The 21067-nt window shown below is 39.4% G+C and overlaps 1 protein-coding gene and 1 non-coding gene across 3 annotated transcripts; both read left to right on the forward strand.

The window, feature by feature from the left end:
• Positions 1-5641: 5641 nt before the first annotated feature.
• LOC116197733 (RNA-dependent RNA polymerase 1-like) lies at positions 5642-17138 on the forward strand. 2 transcript variants are annotated; one of them, XM_031527960.1, is made up of 5 exons: positions 5642-5792; positions 12336-12885; positions 13280-15189; positions 15604-15754; positions 16105-17138. In XM_031527960.1, the coding sequence occupies exons 2-5, from the start codon at positions 12373-12375 to the stop codon at positions 16939-16941; spliced, it is 3411 nt and encodes a 1136-aa protein (XP_031383820.1). In that variant the 5' UTR covers positions 5642-5792; positions 12336-12372; the 3' UTR covers positions 16942-17138. The 2 variants fall into 2 exon arrangements, with proteins under 2 accessions (XP_031383820.1, XP_031383821.1); XM_031527961.1 differs by lacking the exon at positions 5642-5792 and adding an exon at positions 11136-11980.
• Positions 17139-20192: 3054 nt separating this feature from the next.
• LOC116198307 lies at positions 20193-20299 on the forward strand. The gene has a single exon (XR_004155245.1). It is a non-coding gene; the product is annotated as a small nucleolar RNA R71 (small nucleolar RNA).
• The last annotated feature ends 768 nt before the right edge of the window (positions 20300-21067 follow it).

Here is a 21067-nt window from a genome sequence, read left to right on the forward strand (position 1 = left end):
TCAAATGCATCTATATGGAAATATATTTATTGCAATAAAGATCAATTTATTTTCTCTGGTTTTCCCTATGGAAATAAATTGCTCTACACTATTAATTTCTTAAGCTAATTATTATTTCTCTAATAATAAATTAGTATACAATGTGTAACTGAAATAATTAGTCAACAATATTTCTTCTTATTTGTGTCATTTTCATTTGTTTTCAAAGGACGAGGGAGGATCAAAATTATGGGCCGGGACCGGAGCTGGATTATGGCCGGCAACGTCAATCCCATTAGTGAGCACCAAACCCTCTCCTATGTATATTCTCGATCCCGATCTGCTAGAGAGAGTCATGAAGGTCAGGGGAGTGACAGTGTCGCGGCCAGAGATGACATGCATAAGGCTTTCGTAGCAAGCGGGTGGTATAATTGAGGAGAATGGTAGTGGTAATTGCTTGGCGATGTAAGGTGGCTACAGTGACGGAAATGATGAGGCGGAGGAGCTCATGGACTAGGGATCACTATTAGTGGAAATGGACTCGATGGAGGTGGTTCAACCCGTGACCTGCTCACACCAGTGACAAAGCCTCAGGCGTCCCCTAGATTTTTTTACTCGGAAATCTTATCTTTTAGCAAAATCTCCCGAGGTAGGTATTAACTCGATGTTTGATCAAAACAATTTTCCATATTTAATTCCTTTGTTTGCCTCGCCGCTGGCGATGGTCGTCGTTGATGAGGTACTCGAATTCCTGTCATTTTAATTTGAGCAGAGAAGTATCTATAATTTTTAATAAAAATAAAAATTGTATTTAAATGTTAACTTAACTATTTGTTTTTTTTCCCATTTATTTTAGGTAGTAGAGCTCCGAGAGCGTGAGATTTCGAGCGGCATGAAATGATGGAGGCGACATGGAAGGCAATCATGGAGAGGCGGGCGATAACACCGTCGCCGACAATGACATACCCAAATTTCTGCCATTTTGAGCTAAGAAGTATCTATAAATTTTAGTAAAAATAAAAAAAATTATATTTAAATGTTAATTTAATTATTTGTTGTTATTTTCCATTTAATTCAAGTAATAGAGCTCCAAGAGTGCGAGATTTCGAGCGGGATGGTGGAATAGTGGAAGGAGAGGATGGGCGGTGGACATGCTTGGTGCGCCAAAAGCCCATGACTTTTTAGTTATAAAAAAATATTATTATATAATTAATTAGTATATAAAATATTATATATACTTTTTATTAGTATTATACTAACTTTATAAATGTTCTCAATACTTTACATAATCCATTTTGTCCATCATTATTAATAAAACATAAACTAACAATAGTATGAGCCATCATTCCATTGTACTTTTTAAATATTTTTAACAAAGATTACAAAATTTAGAGATGTTAATGCCGTGTAATGCGTGCTCTTTTGTAAGAGATCTCCCCCAAAAAGTTCGGATATATTTTAATATCTAGAGATACCTATTATGTCGGGTAAAAGGACTATGATATTTTAATGTCCCTGGTAATAATTATGTTTCCAATTAAGTAATTAGACATAAAAAAATAAAAACAGAAAATATACTATAGATATTTATTTAAAATAAAAGAATGTAAAGAAATTCAGAGTATTTGGGAGAAATCCAACCTACTGTTCATAGGTTGTATATTGGTATTTATATTGTAATTGTGTACAAAATATGAATACAAGTATGGAAAGTGTATCAAATTGATTATACACAATTAATGACTTGTTATCTATGGCTATCTTTCCCTATACTCCCCCGCAAGCACAACGGGGAGGGAACAACGTTGAGCTTGGACCGAAGTGCTGAGAAGCGAGAACTAGTAAGTCCTTTGGTAAGACAGTTGGCAAGTTGATCATTGGTGCTGATGAAGCGGATGAGCAGCTGCCTGTGAGATACACGTTCGCGAACAAAATGATAGTCTATTTCAATATGCTTGGTCCGAGCATGAAACACTGGATTAGCTGTGAGATAGATAGCCGAGAGATTGTCACACCATAGAATTGGTGGACTTGATAACCAAACTCCCAATTCCGAAAGTAAGGATTGAATCCAAGTGACTTCAGCAGTGACATTAGCCAGACTTTATATTCTGACTCAGTGCTGGAGCGGGCTACAATTCGCTGCTTCTTGGAACTCCAAGAACTCGGATTGGGACCAAGAAAAATAGCGAAACCACTGATAGAGGACGGTCATCTGGATTGCCCGCCCAATCTGCATCAGAAAAACCATGTAGGGAGGATATAGAGCCCGGTTTAAAATGAAGTCCAGTAGTAATAGTACCCTTGAGATACCGAAGAATGCGCTTTACCGCAGACCAGTGAACTGTAGTAGGTTTATGCATGAATTGGCACACTTGGTTGACAGCAAATGCAATATCGGGTCTCGTGAGAGTCAAATATTGAAGGCTCCCAACAACACTCCGATATAGAGAAGGATTATCAAAAGGGTCACCATCATGGAGAGAAAGACGAGCACCTGAGGTAACAGGTGAACTAATGGGCTTACAATCCAACATGGAACCCCGTGAAAGAATATCATGGATATATTTCGCCTGAGTGAGATGGAGTCCTGTCTTGTCAAACTTAGCCTCCATACCAAGAAAATAGTTGACCGGTCCTAAGTCCTTCATTGCAAATTCCTGATGAAGAGCAGTCATCAGTGAATCAAAAGGAGCACCCGGAGTTCCCGTGAGAATAATGTCGTCAACATACACAAGGAGAAGAATAGTGTAATTCCTGCCCCGTAAGATAAATAGTGACGAGTCTGCAATTGAGCCAGTAAATCCCAAGCTCATAAGAAAATTACTCAGACGTTGGAACCAAGCTCGGGGAGCTTGCTTAAGACCATAGAGAGAGCGTCTCAGGCGACAGACAAAGTCTGAACGAAGAGGATCGATAAATCCAGGAGATTGACTCATATAAACTTCCTCACTGAGATGACCATGAAGAAAGGCGTTCTTCACATCCAGCTGTCTAATAGGCCACTGAAGAGAGACAGTTATAGAAAGAACAACTCTAATAGTAACTGGCTTGATGACAGGGCTGAATGTCTCCTCATAGTCAATGCCTTCCCGCTGATTAGAGCCCTTGGCAACAAGACGAGCTTTATACCTATCAATTGTGCCATCAGCCTTCTGCTTGATCCTGTAAACCCATTTGCAGCCAACGATATTCCTCGAAGGAGGAGCAAGAACTAGGTCCCATGTATGATTAGTAATGAGAGCTTGGAACTCTTCTTCCATGGCGACTCTCCAACGTGGATCTTGTTGTGCTTTAGAGAAGGTACGAGGTTCCTGTAGATCAGCAGAAACAGAGAAGGCAGTTGGATGCCGAGATATGACGAAACGAGGAGCAGGAAGAGTCCCATCACAAGACCTGGTCACCATAGAATGAGTCCTCTGAGATGCAAGATTATTAGCCTGAGCAACCTGTGCAGAGTCCATGGAATCATCAGACTGATTGATGACTCGAGAAGCCGGAGATGCCACATCACCATCATGTCCAGGAAAATCTGCAAGTTCATGAGAGCCAATATTCTTGGGTGATGGTAAATCTTTACCTGTAGTAGCTACAGGTTCCTCTAATTTTCCATCCTATATTCGTCCTTTACACATGAAAAATATTCTTCATTGCCCTCAAATTTCGAAAAATCTCCTATCCATTTCTAAATTTGCTCGAGATAATATCTGTTTCTTTGAATTTCATCCTAATTTCTTTGTAGTAAAGGACCTTCACACGCACCGGGAGCTCATGCGGGGACCAGTTAGAGACAGCCTGTACTGTTTCCAACTGGAAGACAGATGTACCCGTGCTCCATATGCTCTCCTTACTACCACCAAGTCTACTATATTATGGCATCAACAACTTGGACATCCTTCCTTTCCTATTGTTTGTCGTACTTTGCCTGCGTTTATTTCCTTGAATAATGACAATAGCGGTCATGTCTGCTCCGCTTGTCAACAAGGGAAAATTGTGAACCACTCTTTTCCACTTACTCTTAATAAAAGTGATGTCTTTCTTGAACTCATTCATACTGATATCTGGGGGCCCGCACCTATTACTTCTGACAATGGGTATCGATATTATATTCACTTTCTTGATGATTGTAGCAAATTCTCCTGGCTCTATATGATGAAATCTCGTTCCGAAGTCCTATCTATTTTTCGTGCATTTCGATTACAGGTTGAAAATCTATTTGACCGTAAAATCAAATTCTTACAGTTTGATGGAGCTAAAGAATTTCTTTCTCACGCCTTTCAAGCTGAGCTTCAAAACAATGGCATATTCCATCGTATCTCGTGTCCTCACGTTCCTTAACAAAACGGCTCAGCAGAACGTAAGCATAGACACATTGTTGAAATGGGTCTTACTTTACTTTTCCATGCCTCTTTACCTCCAAAGTTCTGGAATTATGCCTTTGAAACTGCAGTTTATCTCATCAATCGTCTTCCTGTTAAATCGCTCAAATTTAAGTCTCCATTTGAACTTGTCTATGCACGACCTCCTAATTATTCTGCCTTAAGGGTTTTCGGGTGACTTTGCTTTCCTTATCTACGTCCCTATACTCGTCACAAATTAGAGCGTCGGTCTGTCCCTTGTGTTTTCCTTGGTTATCCACCTCATTATCAAGGATATCAATGTCTAGATCCTGTATCTAGTCGTATCTTTATATCCTCCCAGGTTATCTTTGATGAACAGTCATTCCCATATCATTCTGGGTCATCTGTCCCGGTGGGTTCCAGGCAGACTCCCCTTTCACCCGTACGTGCTCCAGGTACGACATCGTTAACTCCACATAATGTCCCTTCTAGAGATACCCATTTATCCCACATTCCTCTTCCAGTCTTTTCCGTACCTATGTCCACTAATAATACAGGAGATCCTTCCAGGCATACTGGCTCTGATACCATAAAAAAATTCAGAGTATTTGGGAGAAATCCAACCTACTGTTCATAGGTTGTATATTGGTATTTATATTGTAATTGTGTACAAAATATGAATACAAGTATGGAAAGTGTATCAAATTGATTATACACAATTAATGACTTGTTATCTATGGCTATCTTTCCCTATAGAATGTAAATATCCACCTATGGTACATGTTACAATACTATTTTTTTCGAGCCAGAAAAATATACCATACTATTTTTAAAATCTATTCTCAACGTTATTACATATTATATGCTCAGATGCTCTCCATTATTAGTGTTCAATTCGTAAATGTAATTTATCAAATATCAGTTATAAGAACTACAAGCCATTATTTCATTGTATGTCTAAAATGTATTTCCAAAATATTAATTAAAATATATGAAAGAAAAGGCCTGTGCGTGGCACTAGTATGTATAATCATGGGGGCTCCCAAGAATTCCATAACTTGCTTGGGAAGTTGACGACTCAGAGAGTGGACTCAGCCTTTGACTCGGAGCTCGGCGACCACGACGATTTGAGCATTGCGGGAAGCTCTAATTAATCAGGGATCAAATCATAATAAAGTAAAGCATGAGGATCAACAGATGAGGGTCACAAACTTGGCGATCACATGGTAGAAGTGGCTGGGGCCCACCGAAGGGAATCCCGGACTTTTGTCCTTCCGAGGGGAAATATAATCAGAGAGGCTGCCAAGAAATTCCATAACTTGCTTGGGAAGTTGACTCAAGAGAGAAGCAGCGAGAGAAGCCAGAGAGTGGACTCAGCCTTGACTCGGAGCTCGGCGATAGCGACGACCTCACTCCGCCTCTTCCTCTCCGTCGCCGGCATTATATTCGTCCCCTCAGCTTCTCCATCCACTGGTGAGTGGCTCCCTTTCTTGCACTGACAATCCTCTGTAGCTTGGAATCCATGCCTGTCACTGTAGATACTACTGATAGAGGCTTGGACGAAGAACGAAGCTTGTTTTGTGCTTTAGTCTCTGATCTTGCCACTTTGACTATGAGCCATTAAACGACTGTGTTTGATGATCATGATCGGGCTTAATCCGCTGGAGTTCCTAAATTTAGCTCGCATTCTGATGATTCCGACGGTTAGCCTTTTCAATAACTTTTGAGTCTGAGTCCGCCACAAGTCAGAAAAGGGAAAAGATTCAGGCCTGCTTTACGTCTCCTTATGTTCCCTCCTCAACTGGGTTTAGTTTCCTTAAATTCACTGCCATTTCCCCTTCTTTAGTATATATGTTTCTGGGGGGCTACCCTTTGTTCCTTCTGATATCCTCTGCTAGAGTAAATCTGGCAACTTTTTCAGCACGAGCTCAGTCGCCATTCATGGGACTGTGCACTCAAGCGTTTCCGACTGAACTTGCAGGTTACTGTTTACCTTATATCGAGGTACTGAGCAGTTCAGCTCTGTTTCAGCTGCTGTGTTGCTCCATTTTTGCCGAAGCTCACTCTCTTGTCCCTTTTATTATCTTGGATAATTACAATTCAAGTTCGATTCATGAGGACCACATATATCCATATATAATTGCATCATTAACCCATTAAGAATTATGTTTTGCAGCATCTATTAATTCATAATTAATTATTTTCAAAACCATCCTTGTATATATCCAATAGGATGTCAGGCTTTGTTTGGTCCAAATTTTTTTTTTAACTCTACTCCATTTAACTCCACTTGTCTTCAATTCAACAACACAATTATTACTTTTTCATTTTTTTTCAATTTTTTAATCATTCAATTTAATTTTTAATACTAAATTATATTAACTATTCATTACTTTTTCCACAATTTAATAATATAATCATTATTTTCTCTCAACTATTCATTACTTTTTTACACATTTTTCTCATAATTTAACAACACAATCATTACAAATAAATTAAAACTAAAACTCAATTCAACTCAACCCTAAAATTAAACACAACTAGATAATCACAAGAGTTAAGGATTAATAATAACCACACATATCTAAATATGTATACTTACATTATTTATCCTTAAGGACCAATGTTTGGAATTTTAATCAATTCACTATTAATTAATTGCAAACAAACCCTCGTGAATTTCCAAGACTTCTCTTTAGTCCAAAAGAGAGTCCGAACTGCCCTCGAAACACCTGGCTCTGATACCAATTCAAGGTGAGGCTAGGAAATTCAAACAGATTAATGGTGAGGGATTTGAGAGTCGGAACTATGCCTTCTAGCGAGCTTTACAGCCACCTTAGGCATATGCTCAAGCCTATGCTCTGCTTTGAAACCTCAATTCCCTTATCATTAATTCATCTGGTTTCCTAGGATTACCTTGGATCTTATTGGAGAAACTGTATTTCTGATGTGCAGGATCCTCATAAGAGGTAAGCATGGAGTATACTTAGATTAGTTCTTAATTTTGAAGAAACTATTGTGAGTTTCAAACCCCTAGCCTAGAAAGAGAAAGCTTCAGAATGTCATTGAGAGGAATTATGTATATTAGAAAATATCTTTTATTCTTTGATCTCAATACAACGAAAAGGTGCCATTATATAGTTACAGTTTACATATAAAGACAGACAGATACTTTGATTATTGTGGCCGACATTGGTGTGGCCAACAACCGAAAACACATTAATAACACATTTTGAGACTAAAACATACTTTAATAATGCATATATTGACAGCATGGCGGGACAGTCTTGCGGAATCTTCTTTATGACTCACTGCCCATGGAATGGTGAATGAGATGGTGACATGTTTGGGTCTGACCACTCAGAGTCAGTGTCAGGCTCGTACCTCCATGGCTTTTTGAAATACCATTATTCTACTATGTCTATCCGTTCATCGTCCATCATGTAGCGCCAACGATCATTATGAATCATACACTACAAATCTATCCATTGGGGCCATTCGAACGTGTTTGTAGGATTACGAGAGGAACCTGGTCCTACTTGGCCGATGGCTAATGATGAGATAGGTGGTGGTGGAGTCAGGTCCAATTGCATCACCTAATTCAGATCAAGGGAATTTGGATCTTGGGAATCTAATGGAGGGATCAAATGATCCATGTTATACTCCTACAAAGCTTGTTGAATCTCCGGTTTGGTCTGATGATAGTCTGCTGGATAATCCCATGGCAAATCTATGGTAGCAAGTGGCCATATGACTTGGCGAATTACTCAATTCTTTTCACAGATTATCCTCTGAAACTCTCGATACTGATCTTCGAGATCGAAAATATCTGTAGGAAGAGTTTTCTAGACTTCAGAAGAGTAGGTCCATTGAAAACATGTCGGCGTTCATTGTGCTCCAGGAGGTCTTCCTAGAGGACACACCATACTCTAGGGTTGTTTGAAAATGATAACAATGTGCTTGTTTAGCAGAGGATGAGGGGTAGCTTTTGAGTTTCTTCTTCAAAGAGCTGCTTCCACTATTGAATGGAGCGAAACCATTCTAAAAATCGAATAAAATGGGTGTCCGGGTTTCTATCTTCAATGGGATAGCTAAGTACCTCCCTGTCAAGGAGATTGCGATTGAAAAAGTTGAGCATCAATTCCGAATGAAATTGGATTCCAATGGAGTAGTTATGGCGTAAGTACCAAAACAACCATTTCATGTCTTCAGGATAGGGTTTGTTGAACGAGTATTGGAATGGATGGATGAAAGGATATCGAGGATGCATTCCGGAGGGGTAGAGAGTAAGGCTCCATGGTTTCAGAAGATCTTTAGTTGATACTCCCAGATGAATTCTTTGGATTTTGAGAGAAAAGTCTTTCTCCCAGATGAGCTATCTTAAGCTCGAAAGGCATGACCTTCCATTAGCAGTGGCCATTTGGAATATAGAACCCAGTCTTGGCCCTCTCTTCAAGATGGATTCATAGCTGCTAGAAGCCAGCTTTCAGGTTAAACTTCGAGATTACTTCTGCCTGTGATAGGCTAGTGAATAGGGCTTTTTTATTGGGCAACGGGAACTTGTCATCTTGGAGGAATTGATTCAGTGACTGGTACTTGATTAATAGCCTGAGCTCGCCTCTGACCTGCTCTGATCTCTTGTTGACATAAAAGGCCTCACATGTCCATGGTGAGTTGGAGGGTTTTATGAGGTCATGTTGCAGAAGTTCCGCGCATTCGGTGGAGACAAGTTCTACGTGGTTTGGACTCATGCTGGAGTGGCTAGCTTTAGTGGGATTAATGTCCTCATTTTTCTTAAAAGGCAATCGAACAAAGAACCGTTCATTCTTCCACAAGGGGTGATGACATTTCTTGAGGAATTCTTGATGAGAGTCTGCGCAAACCAGCTGTTTGAGGCTTTTTGCGAGCTGCTCAATCTTAGCTTGTTGTGGCACTAAGAGTCTAGGTATTTGCATGTACAACTGAAAGTATTGCTTAAACTGAACTCATTTGGGCAACTTTCTCAGCTTAGCCATCCAAGTGATAATATCCCATCCAACCATAATATTTTTCCTAGGCAAAGTTGATCTCAAAACCTTGGTCACAAGTGAACACCCTAGAAGTGTCCAGAACACTTCGCTGGAGGTAGCGCTAAAGTGCTTTATATGAGACTTCCAGCATAGAAGATTGCGCTAGACTGTCCCGCCAGGCTATCAATGTATGCGTTATTAGTATGTTTCAGTCTCAACACGTGTTATTAGTATATTGTCGGTTGTCAGCTACGCCTATGCCGGCCACAATAATCAAAGTATCTGTCTGTCTTTATGTGTAAGTTGTGCCTGTATAATGGCACCCTCTTGTTTTATTGAGATTAAGGAATAAAAGATATTTTATAATATACACTATCTCTCTCAATGACGCTCTAAAGCTTTCTCTTTCTAGGTTAGGGGTTTGAAACTCACAATAGTTTTTTCAATATCAAGAGCTAACCTAAGTATACTATGTGCTTGTCTCTTATGAGTATCCTGCACATCAGAAATATAGTTTCTCTGATACAATCTGAGATAATCCTAGGAAACCAGATGAATTAATAATAAGGGAACTGAGGTTTCGAAGCAAAGCCTAGGCTTGAGCATATGCCTAGGGTGGCTGTGAAGCTCGCTAGAAGGCATAGTTTCGACTATATAGACTTTCTATTTATGGTGACTTTCCAAATAAGTAAACTAATATATCTCATAATAATTACTTATGAGAATCCACCTCCTAATTAGATTTGACTTCGGGAAGTGCTAGCAACCTTGCAATCTGATTGCAAGTTTAATTCGATAATTTATTCCTAGTTAACTGCCTTAATTAGAATCAATTTATTTTTGGCTTGAATGTATCCTATTGTGTCTGACTAGCTAGAATCATCATTAATTGGCAATGAGAATATAATGTCAACTACTTTGACATTACTGGAAACTCATTTCCGCACCAAAAGGCAAAATTCCCATAATGCCCCTTCTTTCCATAAGTCATAGGTAACGTCTACCACAACATGTCATGACCACCCAAGTAATGACAAATATGCGATTAAGACATTCTGATGAAAGCAATGACCATATTTACTATGCACTCAAATCCATTCATTACAAGATCTTGATCAAGCCAAGGTTGTGGTTAATGTCGAACCTTATGGCTGATCTTATGGAGTCTCTAGGTTTCCATTCTTAGATCAACATGACTTAAAATAGAAACTGCTTTCTATTTAAGTCCAACTACCTTGGCTAAGAATTTCTCAATCAAGAATCAACCTCATATCCATAGGATTTTTGGTCACCTACCTCCATACACTAGCTAAAGCCATGTACTGGTGGATACCATGCTGGGCAGTAGTATATAAACAGTAGCAAACTCTGGCCACCTATGCAAAAGATAACTGTGCCATTTCAAGTCTAAGGATTCTATGTACTAATACAGTCTAGATAATATTCAATGACAACATTAAAGCACCACGTGAATATTACCTGTGTATCGCGGTCGACCTACTTAACATATAAGCGACCACATGTCTATTTCGGCATCTAATGTCATATAGCATGGGACTCGACATTCCATAATTCATTTGTATCACATAACTAATCATGGAGACAGACAAAGTGACGATCTTCTGAAGTGATAATGAACTTTTTTAAGAAACTTGTACCAGATTACTCTGTCACTCATATTCTCAGCTTATTGAAAATGAAGCATCTAACTAGAATCTTTTGGACTTATTTAATAAACATAGTCATATAATGAATAATAGAAGAATAACTGTAATAATTAAAGAATTATCAGAGCATATATATCGACTTTGGGGCATATAACTAATAATGGGATCGCTGGTTTCCTATCACTATAGGTGGCTAGGCCTATCTTCCATGTTACCAAGCTACCGGGCCTTGGGTGGGCCGGGTTTATGATTCCATTGTTTCTTCCTTTTTATTTTTTCTTTATTTTTATTTATTCCTTTTAAACTTTAAGAAGTTTTAACCTTTAATCCTAAAGGACTGGGTGCCTACATACCTAGTAGTTATTTAGTCTAAGGAGCAATATACCTCTCTTAGGACTTTTCAAAGGACCAACATAATGTTATTGCCATATGTTTCGCCTGAAATTCGATATCCACTCTCCGGCTGCTGCGTGGTGGTTAGATTGCCAGGCGTGCCAAGAAGCTGTCCTAAGGTGTGAGTGAGAGCGAAATCACCAGCAGTCCTCACCGGGCTAAAGCATTGCAACATGGTCCTTGGGGTCTGTAGGATTAGTTGGTGATTGGATTTTCGATGTAATGATATCGGTTGGGAGATGATAGAGTTGTGCAGATGATGTCACATCTTCGAGGGTTAAGCCGGTCTTATGGTGTTGAGATTGCCCAGAAGTCGGTCTAAGAGGATGATAATCATGGCCTAAGGAAAGTCCGTGAAGATAAGTCTGGACTAGTGGCAACCGAAAAGGAGCTAATTTTGGCCCGAAAGCCTCGACTAGTGGTATGCCTCCTCGAAGGTGGGTCTCGGCTGGAGGCAGCGGAAAATGATGAATCCTAGGCCGGGACCTGGACTCGAATGGTGGTCACTGCTCTGAGGCAAATCATAGAAGGATAAGGATCAAGGATCATTGATTTACTTTGTTGCTCTTTTGTTGCAGGGAAGTTGACAAAGGTCAGTAGCAACATATGCCAGATTGGGCAAATTTACTTTTCTAGGCCTGTCATGCTATGTTTCCTCAATTAATGGGGCAAATAGCCCAGGGAAAATTTCAAATCTAAAACTGAAAAGAATTTAGACTTCATTACCCTTTGGGTAGTAGATCATATCTATATACATATATGCATATAAACATACTATGTGCGTGTGCATGTATATTAATATATGTGTTTTACTGTCTACATAATATCATACTTACTTTCTTATGACTTGCTTTCTGGACCATTCTATTCGTTTCATCAACATATCCATACTAAATGTTATTGTAACAGAGGAGTTGACTATCATTTCTTTTTGGTTTTCTTGGTAGGGTGCAAACAAAGTGCAAGTATGCCTGCACAGTAATTATGGGAAAGACAGTCAATTTACACGGCTTCCCTTCTTCTACGTCAGCACAAAGAGTTCAGGGATTTTTAGAACAAATAACGGGCGAGGGAACTGTTTATGCCATTAAAGTTAGACCAGCCAAAAGCGACAATCGATTATACGCGATTGTGCAGTTCATGACAGCTGAAGATGCTGATAGAATAATCCGTTTGGCCAGTACACAATTGTGGTACGGAAAATCATATCTGACTGCTCGCAAGGTGGACCATGATATTGTACCGAAACCGAGAATCCTGTCACATAGTATAGAAGGTGTAACATTGCACTTTGGGTGTCAGATTTCCGAGCAGAAGTTCTCCTCCCTGTGGAAAGTGCAGAATGTTTCTGTTGATTTTGGGGCTGGATTAAGAAGATTCTACTTTGTTTTGTTTTATAATCAAGTGGAATATAAGCTTGACCTGTCATATGAGAACATCTGGCAAATTAAGCTTCAACGTCAACGAGGCCGTGGCTCCTTTTATCTGCTAATTCAGGTTCTTCCATGGTTTTCAATAGTTAATATTCTTAGTTTTCTTCATTTGCTGAGCATAAATTATGGGATAATAATCTCTGTTACTACCATCGGTCTTGCACAAGTAGAGTCTCTTTTCATCCCCTATAATGTAATTCTGCATCTTTTTAATTTTGAGGGGCTATATAGCACTAGTGACGCATGACATGTTGAGAATCCATTATATATCTTGTACTGTAATGGTTTTAGCCACCCATTTTACAAATGATTTTAGCTTTTCTCCTGTTTGTAATTAGGAATGGCATTGGCCACGCAGACACAGTTCTTACTTTAGATCGTTTAGATGTTATATGGCTTCTAAATTAGTGGAGAGGCAGAAATGCTGTTGTAACCCTTTCTCGTTTGATAATTTTCAGCTGTTCGGTGCTCCTCGTATTTTCAGAAAAGATGCAAACCCTTCAAGTAATGTACACGAGAGTCGTCTTTATAACTATTGCAAGGATGGTTCAAATGACCAATGGGTGAGAACAACCGATTTTACTCCATCTGCTTTTATCGGGCAATCTTCCGTAATGTGCCTCGAGATCTTTCATACGTCTAAGCTCCCAGATTTTCAGGAGAATTTCGCTGCTTATAAGGAAATTAAATGCATATTTGCTATGGAGAGTGGCTCCAGTTTCTCTTGCAATCTGAACCTAGTTCCTACTGTGGAGGCCCCCATAGGTGTTGATATACCCTACAAGATCCTTTTCAAGATCAATCTGTTGGTACAGAATGGGTGTCTTCCTGGACCCTGTCTCGACTCTTCCTTCTATCGACTCGTAGATCCAAGGAGAGAGAACATCAGTTTCATAGAGTATGCTCTAGAGAAACTGTATTATCTAAAAGAATGTTGTTACCATCCGAAGAGGTGGCTTGAGAAGCAGTATGCGATCTTCAGGAAGAATAAGCATCTGATATGGCAGCATAGTATGCGGTCGCCTTTGATATCTTTGGATGAGGGCCTGATGTATGTTCACAGGGTTCAGGTAACTCCTTGTAAAATTTACTTTTCCGGTCCAGAGGTTAATGTGTCAAATCGAGTTCTGCGGAGGTATTCTAAGTATACTGATAATTTCCTCCGGATCTCTTTCGTGGACGAAGATCTCGATAAAGTTTATTCCACAGTTTTATCTCCTCGTGGTTCTATGGCCGACCGTGGTATGAGAACAGAAATTTTTACAAGAATTCTGTCTACCCTTCAGAATGGAATAACCATAGGTGATAAGAAGTTTGAATTCCTTGCTTTCTCCTCCAGTCAGCTACGTGAAAGTTCTGCATGGATGTTTGCTCCAATAGATGGATGCACAGCTGATGCTATAAGGGAATCCTTGGGTGAGTTCCATCAGATCAGGAATGTGGCAAAATATGCTGCACGACTAGGCCAATCCTTAAGCTCATCCACTGAAACTCGTTCTGTGGAATGGTATGAAACTGAAGAAATTCCTGATATTGAGGTTATTCGTGGCAACAAGCGCTATAATTTTTCTGATGGGATCGGGAAGATATCTGAAGATTTTGCAAAGAAAGTGGCAAAAAAATGCGGCCTTAAAGGTTATACTCCATCAGCGTTTCAGATACGGTACAGAGGATACAAAGGTGTTGTGGCCATTGACCCGACGTTGCCTGTGAAGTTATCACTGCGCCAGAGCATGAGAAAGTACGAATCCTCAGACAAGAAACTGAATGTCTTGGCATGGAGCAAGTACCAACCCTGCTTTCTGAACCGGCAGATCATCACTCTCCTATCAACTCTAGGTGTTCCTGATGAAGTTTTTGAGCGAAAGCACAGAGAAGCTGTGGATCAGTTAGACTCTATTCTAACAGATCCTTTGAAGGCGCAGGAAGCTCTAGATCTCATGGCTCCTCGTGAGAATACTCAGGTCCTCAAGCAGATGCTTGTGTGTGGGTACGAACCGGACAAGGAACCATTCCTCTCAATGATGCTTCGTACTTTCCGTGCTTCGAAGCTGTTTGACCTGAGAACAAGGACCAGGATTTTTATACCTAAAGGGAGATTAATGATGGGTTGCCTAGACGAGACCAGGACCTTAGAGTATGGACAGGTATTTGTGAAGTTTTCGGGTCGAAAACAGGAACAGTTGTGGGATAATACCTACATGCACACTGGTACCGCGACAGATGAATCTTTTGTCTTCCAGGGACAAGTAGTGGTCGCAAAGAACCCTTGCCACCATCCTGGTGATGTCCGAGTTCTCAGAGCTGTGAATGTGCCAGCTTTGCACCATATGGTGGATTGTGTTGTTTTCCCCCAGAAAGGAAAAAGGTACTTAGGTTGCATGTCTCTTTTCTTTTTATGCTATGTATATGGTATGTTGGCACAGACTTTCTACTTGGAGCCTATAGTCATTCAGCTATTGCAAAATTGTCAGTCCCTCTTTGAGATCTGTTTTAACAGAAGCTAGCATTAATATGCTTGCTATAGTATGTACTTGCTTCTGAATATGTCAGTCCCTGGATCAGCCAAAAGAAAAATCCAGTCTTTGCTCTTCAACTGTGAAACAACCTCACTAGCAGACCAAAAATTGAGCTTTATGACAATTTAGATGATATGCTGTGCTGAAAGTTAGCCGGTTATATGTTAGAGTTGCTGAGATGGTCATATACTTAGTTTCTTGTGACTATAGTACGAAATGGGTTGCTAATCAACTATGCCTTTTGAACTGGATCTTGAATTCAGGCCACACCCAAATGAATGCTCGGGGAGTGATCTGGATGGAGATATTTATTTTGTCTCTTGGGACTCCGAATTGATTCCGCCTGATCAAGATCGGCCTATGGACTATAAACCAGCCCCGACGGTTGAATTAGACCACAATGTTAGGATTGAGGTACCACTGACTTTTTATATCTAGCTCCTCCATCTGACAATCTTGAAGATCTTTACAATTTATTCGTTGGGTAGTTTGCCCTCTGGTCACATGATACAGCATATTACTTAGACATTGCTTAATAGAATCATTCATGTAATTGGTGTAGAATAATAAATTGGCAAGTTGTGATTTGGTTCAGTTAATCAGCTAATCAATAAATCATTGTGAATGCACATTGTTATGTATCCTGAAGAATACAAGATTAGAAAATCGGGAATAATATGTGATCATATTTAGTTTAAATGTTGGGAGTCACAAAAATCTATCGTCAATACTTTGCTTATTTTTAGTCCGGCTTGCTTGAACAGGAAGTGGAAGAGTACTTCGTGAACTACATTCTCAATGACAGCCAGGGAATAATAGGTAATGCCCACCTTGTGTTTGCTGATCGGAGCAGTGCAAAGGCAAGATGTCCGGAGTGTATTGAACTTGCAAAGCTATTCTCTATTGCCGTTGATTTCCCAAAAACAGGCGTGCCTGCCCAGATCCCTCCCAATCTGTATGCTAAAGAATTTCCTGACTTCATGGAGAAGCTCGACAAGCCCACCTATGAATCCAAGAACGTAATTGGGAAGCTTTTCCGAAAGGTGAGGAACATAGCTCCCAATTCCACTTCCCTCCATACCTTCACGAAGGAAGATGCTAGGCATTCCTATGATCGTGATATGGAAGTTGAGGACTTCGAGGATTACGTGGATGATGCTTTCTTTTACAAGGACAACTACGACTTCAAATTGGGCAACATCATGGACTACTATGGTATCAGGACTGAGGCGGAGATACTTAGTGGAAACATCATGAAGATGTCAAAGTCATTCAATAAGAGGAACCCGAAGCAGATCACCGTGGCTGTCGAGGCCCTGAGCAAGGAAGCAAGGTCATGGTTCAGTGAGAAGGCAACAGGTTCAGACCGTTCAGAACCTGAGAATCTGTACGCGAAGGCATCGGCTTGGTACTATGTCACATATCACCCGAGTTACTGGGGAGCCTATAACGAGGGCCTGAAGCGGGACCATTACCTGAGCTTCCCTTGGTGTGTTTATGATAGGCTGATCGAAATAAAAAAGAAGAAGATCAATATAATGCGAGGACGTATGTTCCATTCTTTTGGAGACATCTTCACTCGTAGACTGCACTTGTCTTGATATTGCATCTTCTCGGGTTTGATTTGTATTATATTTATGGGAGTTACTGATGTGTGAGGTTGCCGCTAGTGATTCTCTTTCGAGATGAGCTTTCCCTATGGGAAGTCTTGATTTGTGGCCCTTTTTGGGCTAAACTATATATTAAGGCTTGTATTCTGCATGGATTTTATAATTATATTGTTGAGTTTCCTATTTTATAACAATTCAAGAAAGAAAAATATAAGTAGTAAAATTAAAGGAAGAATTATGTTTGTATGATAAATGAAATCCAGTTGGAATTGGAAACTTCAATATGCATTGATCTACAGCTGGCTGAGACTTAGTTATTATTGTTAAATAATCAGTGGAATATGACATATAAGTAATGAAATTTTAAATTTTAATTACGCTTTACCAATCGATATTGACATGATTCGACTTCCAAATAAAAAATCATACCAGCGTGAACTCAAGTGATGAATCAATATGTTTAATCAATTCATAATCTTTTCAACTAGATCTATTCCTACTCAAAATATGCAGGACTCTAAAAAAAGGTTTAGTTCAAGAAACCAAAAAAAAAACTTAAATTCTTTTTTTATTTTATAAAAAAATTATAAAACTCAAAACTTCATTAATGATGATGGTAAATGCAATCAAACACAGACACAAGCCAAGTTCAAGAAAACCTCTAACTAAAACATATGAATACAATCACTAAAATCGTCATTTGAACATGGACCAATTCAACATTAATTTTCATTAAGTCAAGCCACGATCTAACTCACATAAAAACCTAAACGCAACCAGAAACAAGAAACCTTTTTTTCTCTGAACATCAACAATTCAAATCCCCAAACCTATTCTGAGCTTTATCAGCAAACATCATCAACTATCACCACATCATCTCAAATCAGCGAGTATTAAGGGTATCAAATCACTCAAAAAGTAAAATAGCACCCTCAAGGCTAACTAAAACATTGTCCTCAATGTTTTGACAAAATTATAAGGAGAATAGAATACTCCCCTCTTATGAAGTCTATGTTTTCCTCGGTATTTGAGCTTCCATTGTTTCTTTGATTGCCGCTTAAACTCACTCCTTCAATTGAGGACTCTGTCTTTCAGCTCTTGATAAAGCCACTTGAACATATTTCTTCGCCAAGCCTCACATTCCTTAAATTCTCGCTTCACCTGCGGAGGAACAAAATTTTTAATTGGTTTAGGCAAATAGCAAATTTCTTGCAATTCACATTGATTCATCGCGTTTGACACAGTTTGTATCGGTTCTAGCCATTTAAGTGCTTGAAGGAAATCAACATCTTCCATTGCCCCTTGGAATGATACATTAATTTCATTGTCGGGGCATGTCATCTCGAGTGTTGGACCTGAGTAATTGTCAAGAACACTAATAGAAAAGCACTGATTAGATTCTCTTGAGAGATTCATAGGTTTGAAGACACTAAATGTTACCTCCTTGTCATTGACTTTCATAGTTAGTTTGTCATTTTGAACATCTATGAGAGCATGCCCTATAGCTAAGAATGGTCTCCCTAAAATAATCAGTATCTCTTGATCCTCTTCAAAATCATGTACTACAAAATCATCAGGGAATATAAGGGTGCGTTTGGATTCAGAGTTAAAGTAAATTTGATTTTGATTTTGATTTTGATTATAAAAAAGGACAAATGAGATGTGATTATAAATTTGACTTGAGAAACGTGTGTTTTTATTGTGTAGTGTGTTGAGTTAAAGTTAAAATTAAAAATTTTGACTTGGAAAATGTGTATTTTTGTTATGTAGTGTGTTGAGTTAAAGTTAAAGTTAAAATTTTTTGTTCCCGAATCCAAACAGGGCCTAAGTTTATCCACTTTAACAAGTACACGCTCAATAATTCTCCTTGGATAAGTATAGACTTATCGGCTAACTGCAAAGTCACAGATGTAGACTTAACCTCCCCCAAATCTAATTCTCGATAAGCAGATAAAGGCATCAAATTAATGCTAGCACCAAGATCACGCAATACCTTACCGAAGAACTGAGAACCAATTGAACAAGGAATAGTGAAGCTACTTGGATCCTTTAGTTTAGGAGGTAATTTTCTCTACAAAACAGCACTTCATTCTTATGTCAAAGCCACAGTTTCATACTCACCTAATCGCTTCTTCCTGGAAAGCACATCCTTCTTAAATTTGGCATAGCTAGGCATATGTTCAAGAGCTTCAGCAAAAGGGATATTAATATGTAATTTCTTAAAAATATCAAGAAATTTACGAAATTGAGACTCATCTTTTTGTTTACGAGCTCTATGAGGAAATGGGAGTGGTGGGTAACTCCTCTCTACTCTGAACCTCTCATCCTATTTCTTAGCCTTCGAAGTTTCAATAATTCCAGTCGGAATCTCACTTGGAAGCTGTTCAAACTCTTTTGAAGCTACATCTTTGGACTCATGTTCTGCTTCTTTGGCCTCTTGATCAACTTTGTTGGGTTGTTCCGCATCCAAGTCCCATCCATTCATCAATGTCACCGCATTAACATGCTCTCTTGGGTTAATGTTGGTGTCATTAGGAAGCGATCTTTGTGGTCTCAACTTTAAAGCTTCGGCAAGTTGTCCAAGCTGAGTTCCAATGTTCCAAATAGATGAAGCTTGAGATCCAATTTGATTTTCATGTTTCGGAGGGATGTGGCATGGTCACGAAGAGATGAGACGTGTTCGTGCAACATAGTATCAGTTTTAGTACAGTATTTCAGCAAAACTTCTTCTAAAGCAAACTTTGTCTCTTGAGGTTACGGGTTAGGCTGCTAAAATCCTGGCAATAAATTAACTCTTGTTCCGATAGTTTGTTGATTCAACCAGGAGAAATTAGTATGATTCCTCCACATTGGATTATACGTGTTGGAGTAAGGGTAGTTCCTATTATTCCCTCGCTAACATGCAATTTTCAGTCATGTGTCCTTCTCCATAACTCCCGTAAGAAGTAACCGCCACCAATGAAGCTTGAAGCTAGAAAGTATCCATCGTCTTACCTAGAGTTGATACTTGTACTGTGAGTGCTGTTGTAGGATCCATGTTGTGAATTCTAGCAACGCTTCTTGATGTAGTTCGATCAACCTACCAAGAAGAGGAAGAACTTTTATCAGATAATTTTTCAAGTAAATCAAATGCTCCATTTGTCTTCTTATCAAATATATCTCCTCCTGCCACAGGGTCAACTGTCGCTCGATGAGTTGGAGTTAGGCCATTATAGAATGTCTTTAGGATAAGCCACTTCTGTAATCCATGGTGTGGACACTTCCTCTACAACACCTTATACCTATCCCAAGCCTCATGAAAAGTTTCGTTATCATGCTGCCTGAATGATGTGATTTCATTCCTTAGTTGCACCGCTTTGCTTGATGGAAAAACTTAGTGAGGAACTGCCATGGCATCTCTTCCCATTTAGTGAGTGAATTTGGTGGAAGAGAATACAACCACTCCTCGACATCATCTTTCAGGGAGAATGGAAATAACCGAAGACGTATAGCGTCATCAGAAACCTCGTTGCACTTCAGCGTGCCACAGATATCCGGGAAGTGCTTTATGTGAATATTCGATTCTCATTTGGTCTTCCTCCAAATGTTGAATTCGCCACCATCGTGACGATACTCGAGTTCAGCTTGAAGTTGTTGGCCTAGATGGGTGGATATTGGATGCTCTAGTGGAATCCTTCGGGCGATGGATCATCATATTCCCTTAAGAACCTGTCTTCTCAGGATTTGCCCGATTGATTCAGTTGCCCTGATTATTCAAGTTGATGAGTTCTTCACCGTTTACCATGGCCAAGTTCGCTGCTTGAGCTATCCTTTGTTCTCTTAGTAGCCTACGAAGAGTCCTCTCAATTTTAGGATCTAATGGAAGTAACTCAGCACTTCGAGAGCAGTGCATGTAATGATCAGGAACACCTACAATTAAAACAATAAAAGAACAAAAATGTCTGAACTAAGAGTAATTGCTTAATCTCGATATTAATGAATAGTCTAGAAACAATCCATGGCAACGACGCCAAAAACTTATTGTGATGAAAATCGTCAATTCACGCAAGTGCACGTATCGCCTCAAGTAATACATCAGAGTAAGATTATCATCCCACGGAGACTGATCTAAACCTCA

This window comes from Punica granatum, chromosome 2 (assembly GCF_007655135.1).
Source record: "Punica granatum isolate Tunisia-2019 chromosome 2, ASM765513v2, whole genome shotgun sequence".
Taxonomy (NCBI): Eukaryota; Viridiplantae; Streptophyta; class Magnoliopsida; order Myrtales; family Lythraceae; genus Punica; species Punica granatum.

Bases quoted from the DNA above. Each gene is read 5' to 3' on its own strand.
- LOC116197733 (XM_031527960.1), top strand. From the start codon at position 12,373: ATGGGAAAGACAGTCAATTTACACGGCTTCCCTTCTTCTACGTCAGCA. The intron at 12,886-13,279 runs GTTCTTCCATGG...GATAATTTTCAG, and splicing joins CCTTTTATCTGCTAATTCAG to CTGTTCGGTGCTCCTCGTAT. The intron at 15,755-16,104 runs GTACCACTGACT...TTGCTTGAACAG, and splicing joins ACCACAATGTTAGGATTGAG to GAAGTGGAAGAGTACTTCGT.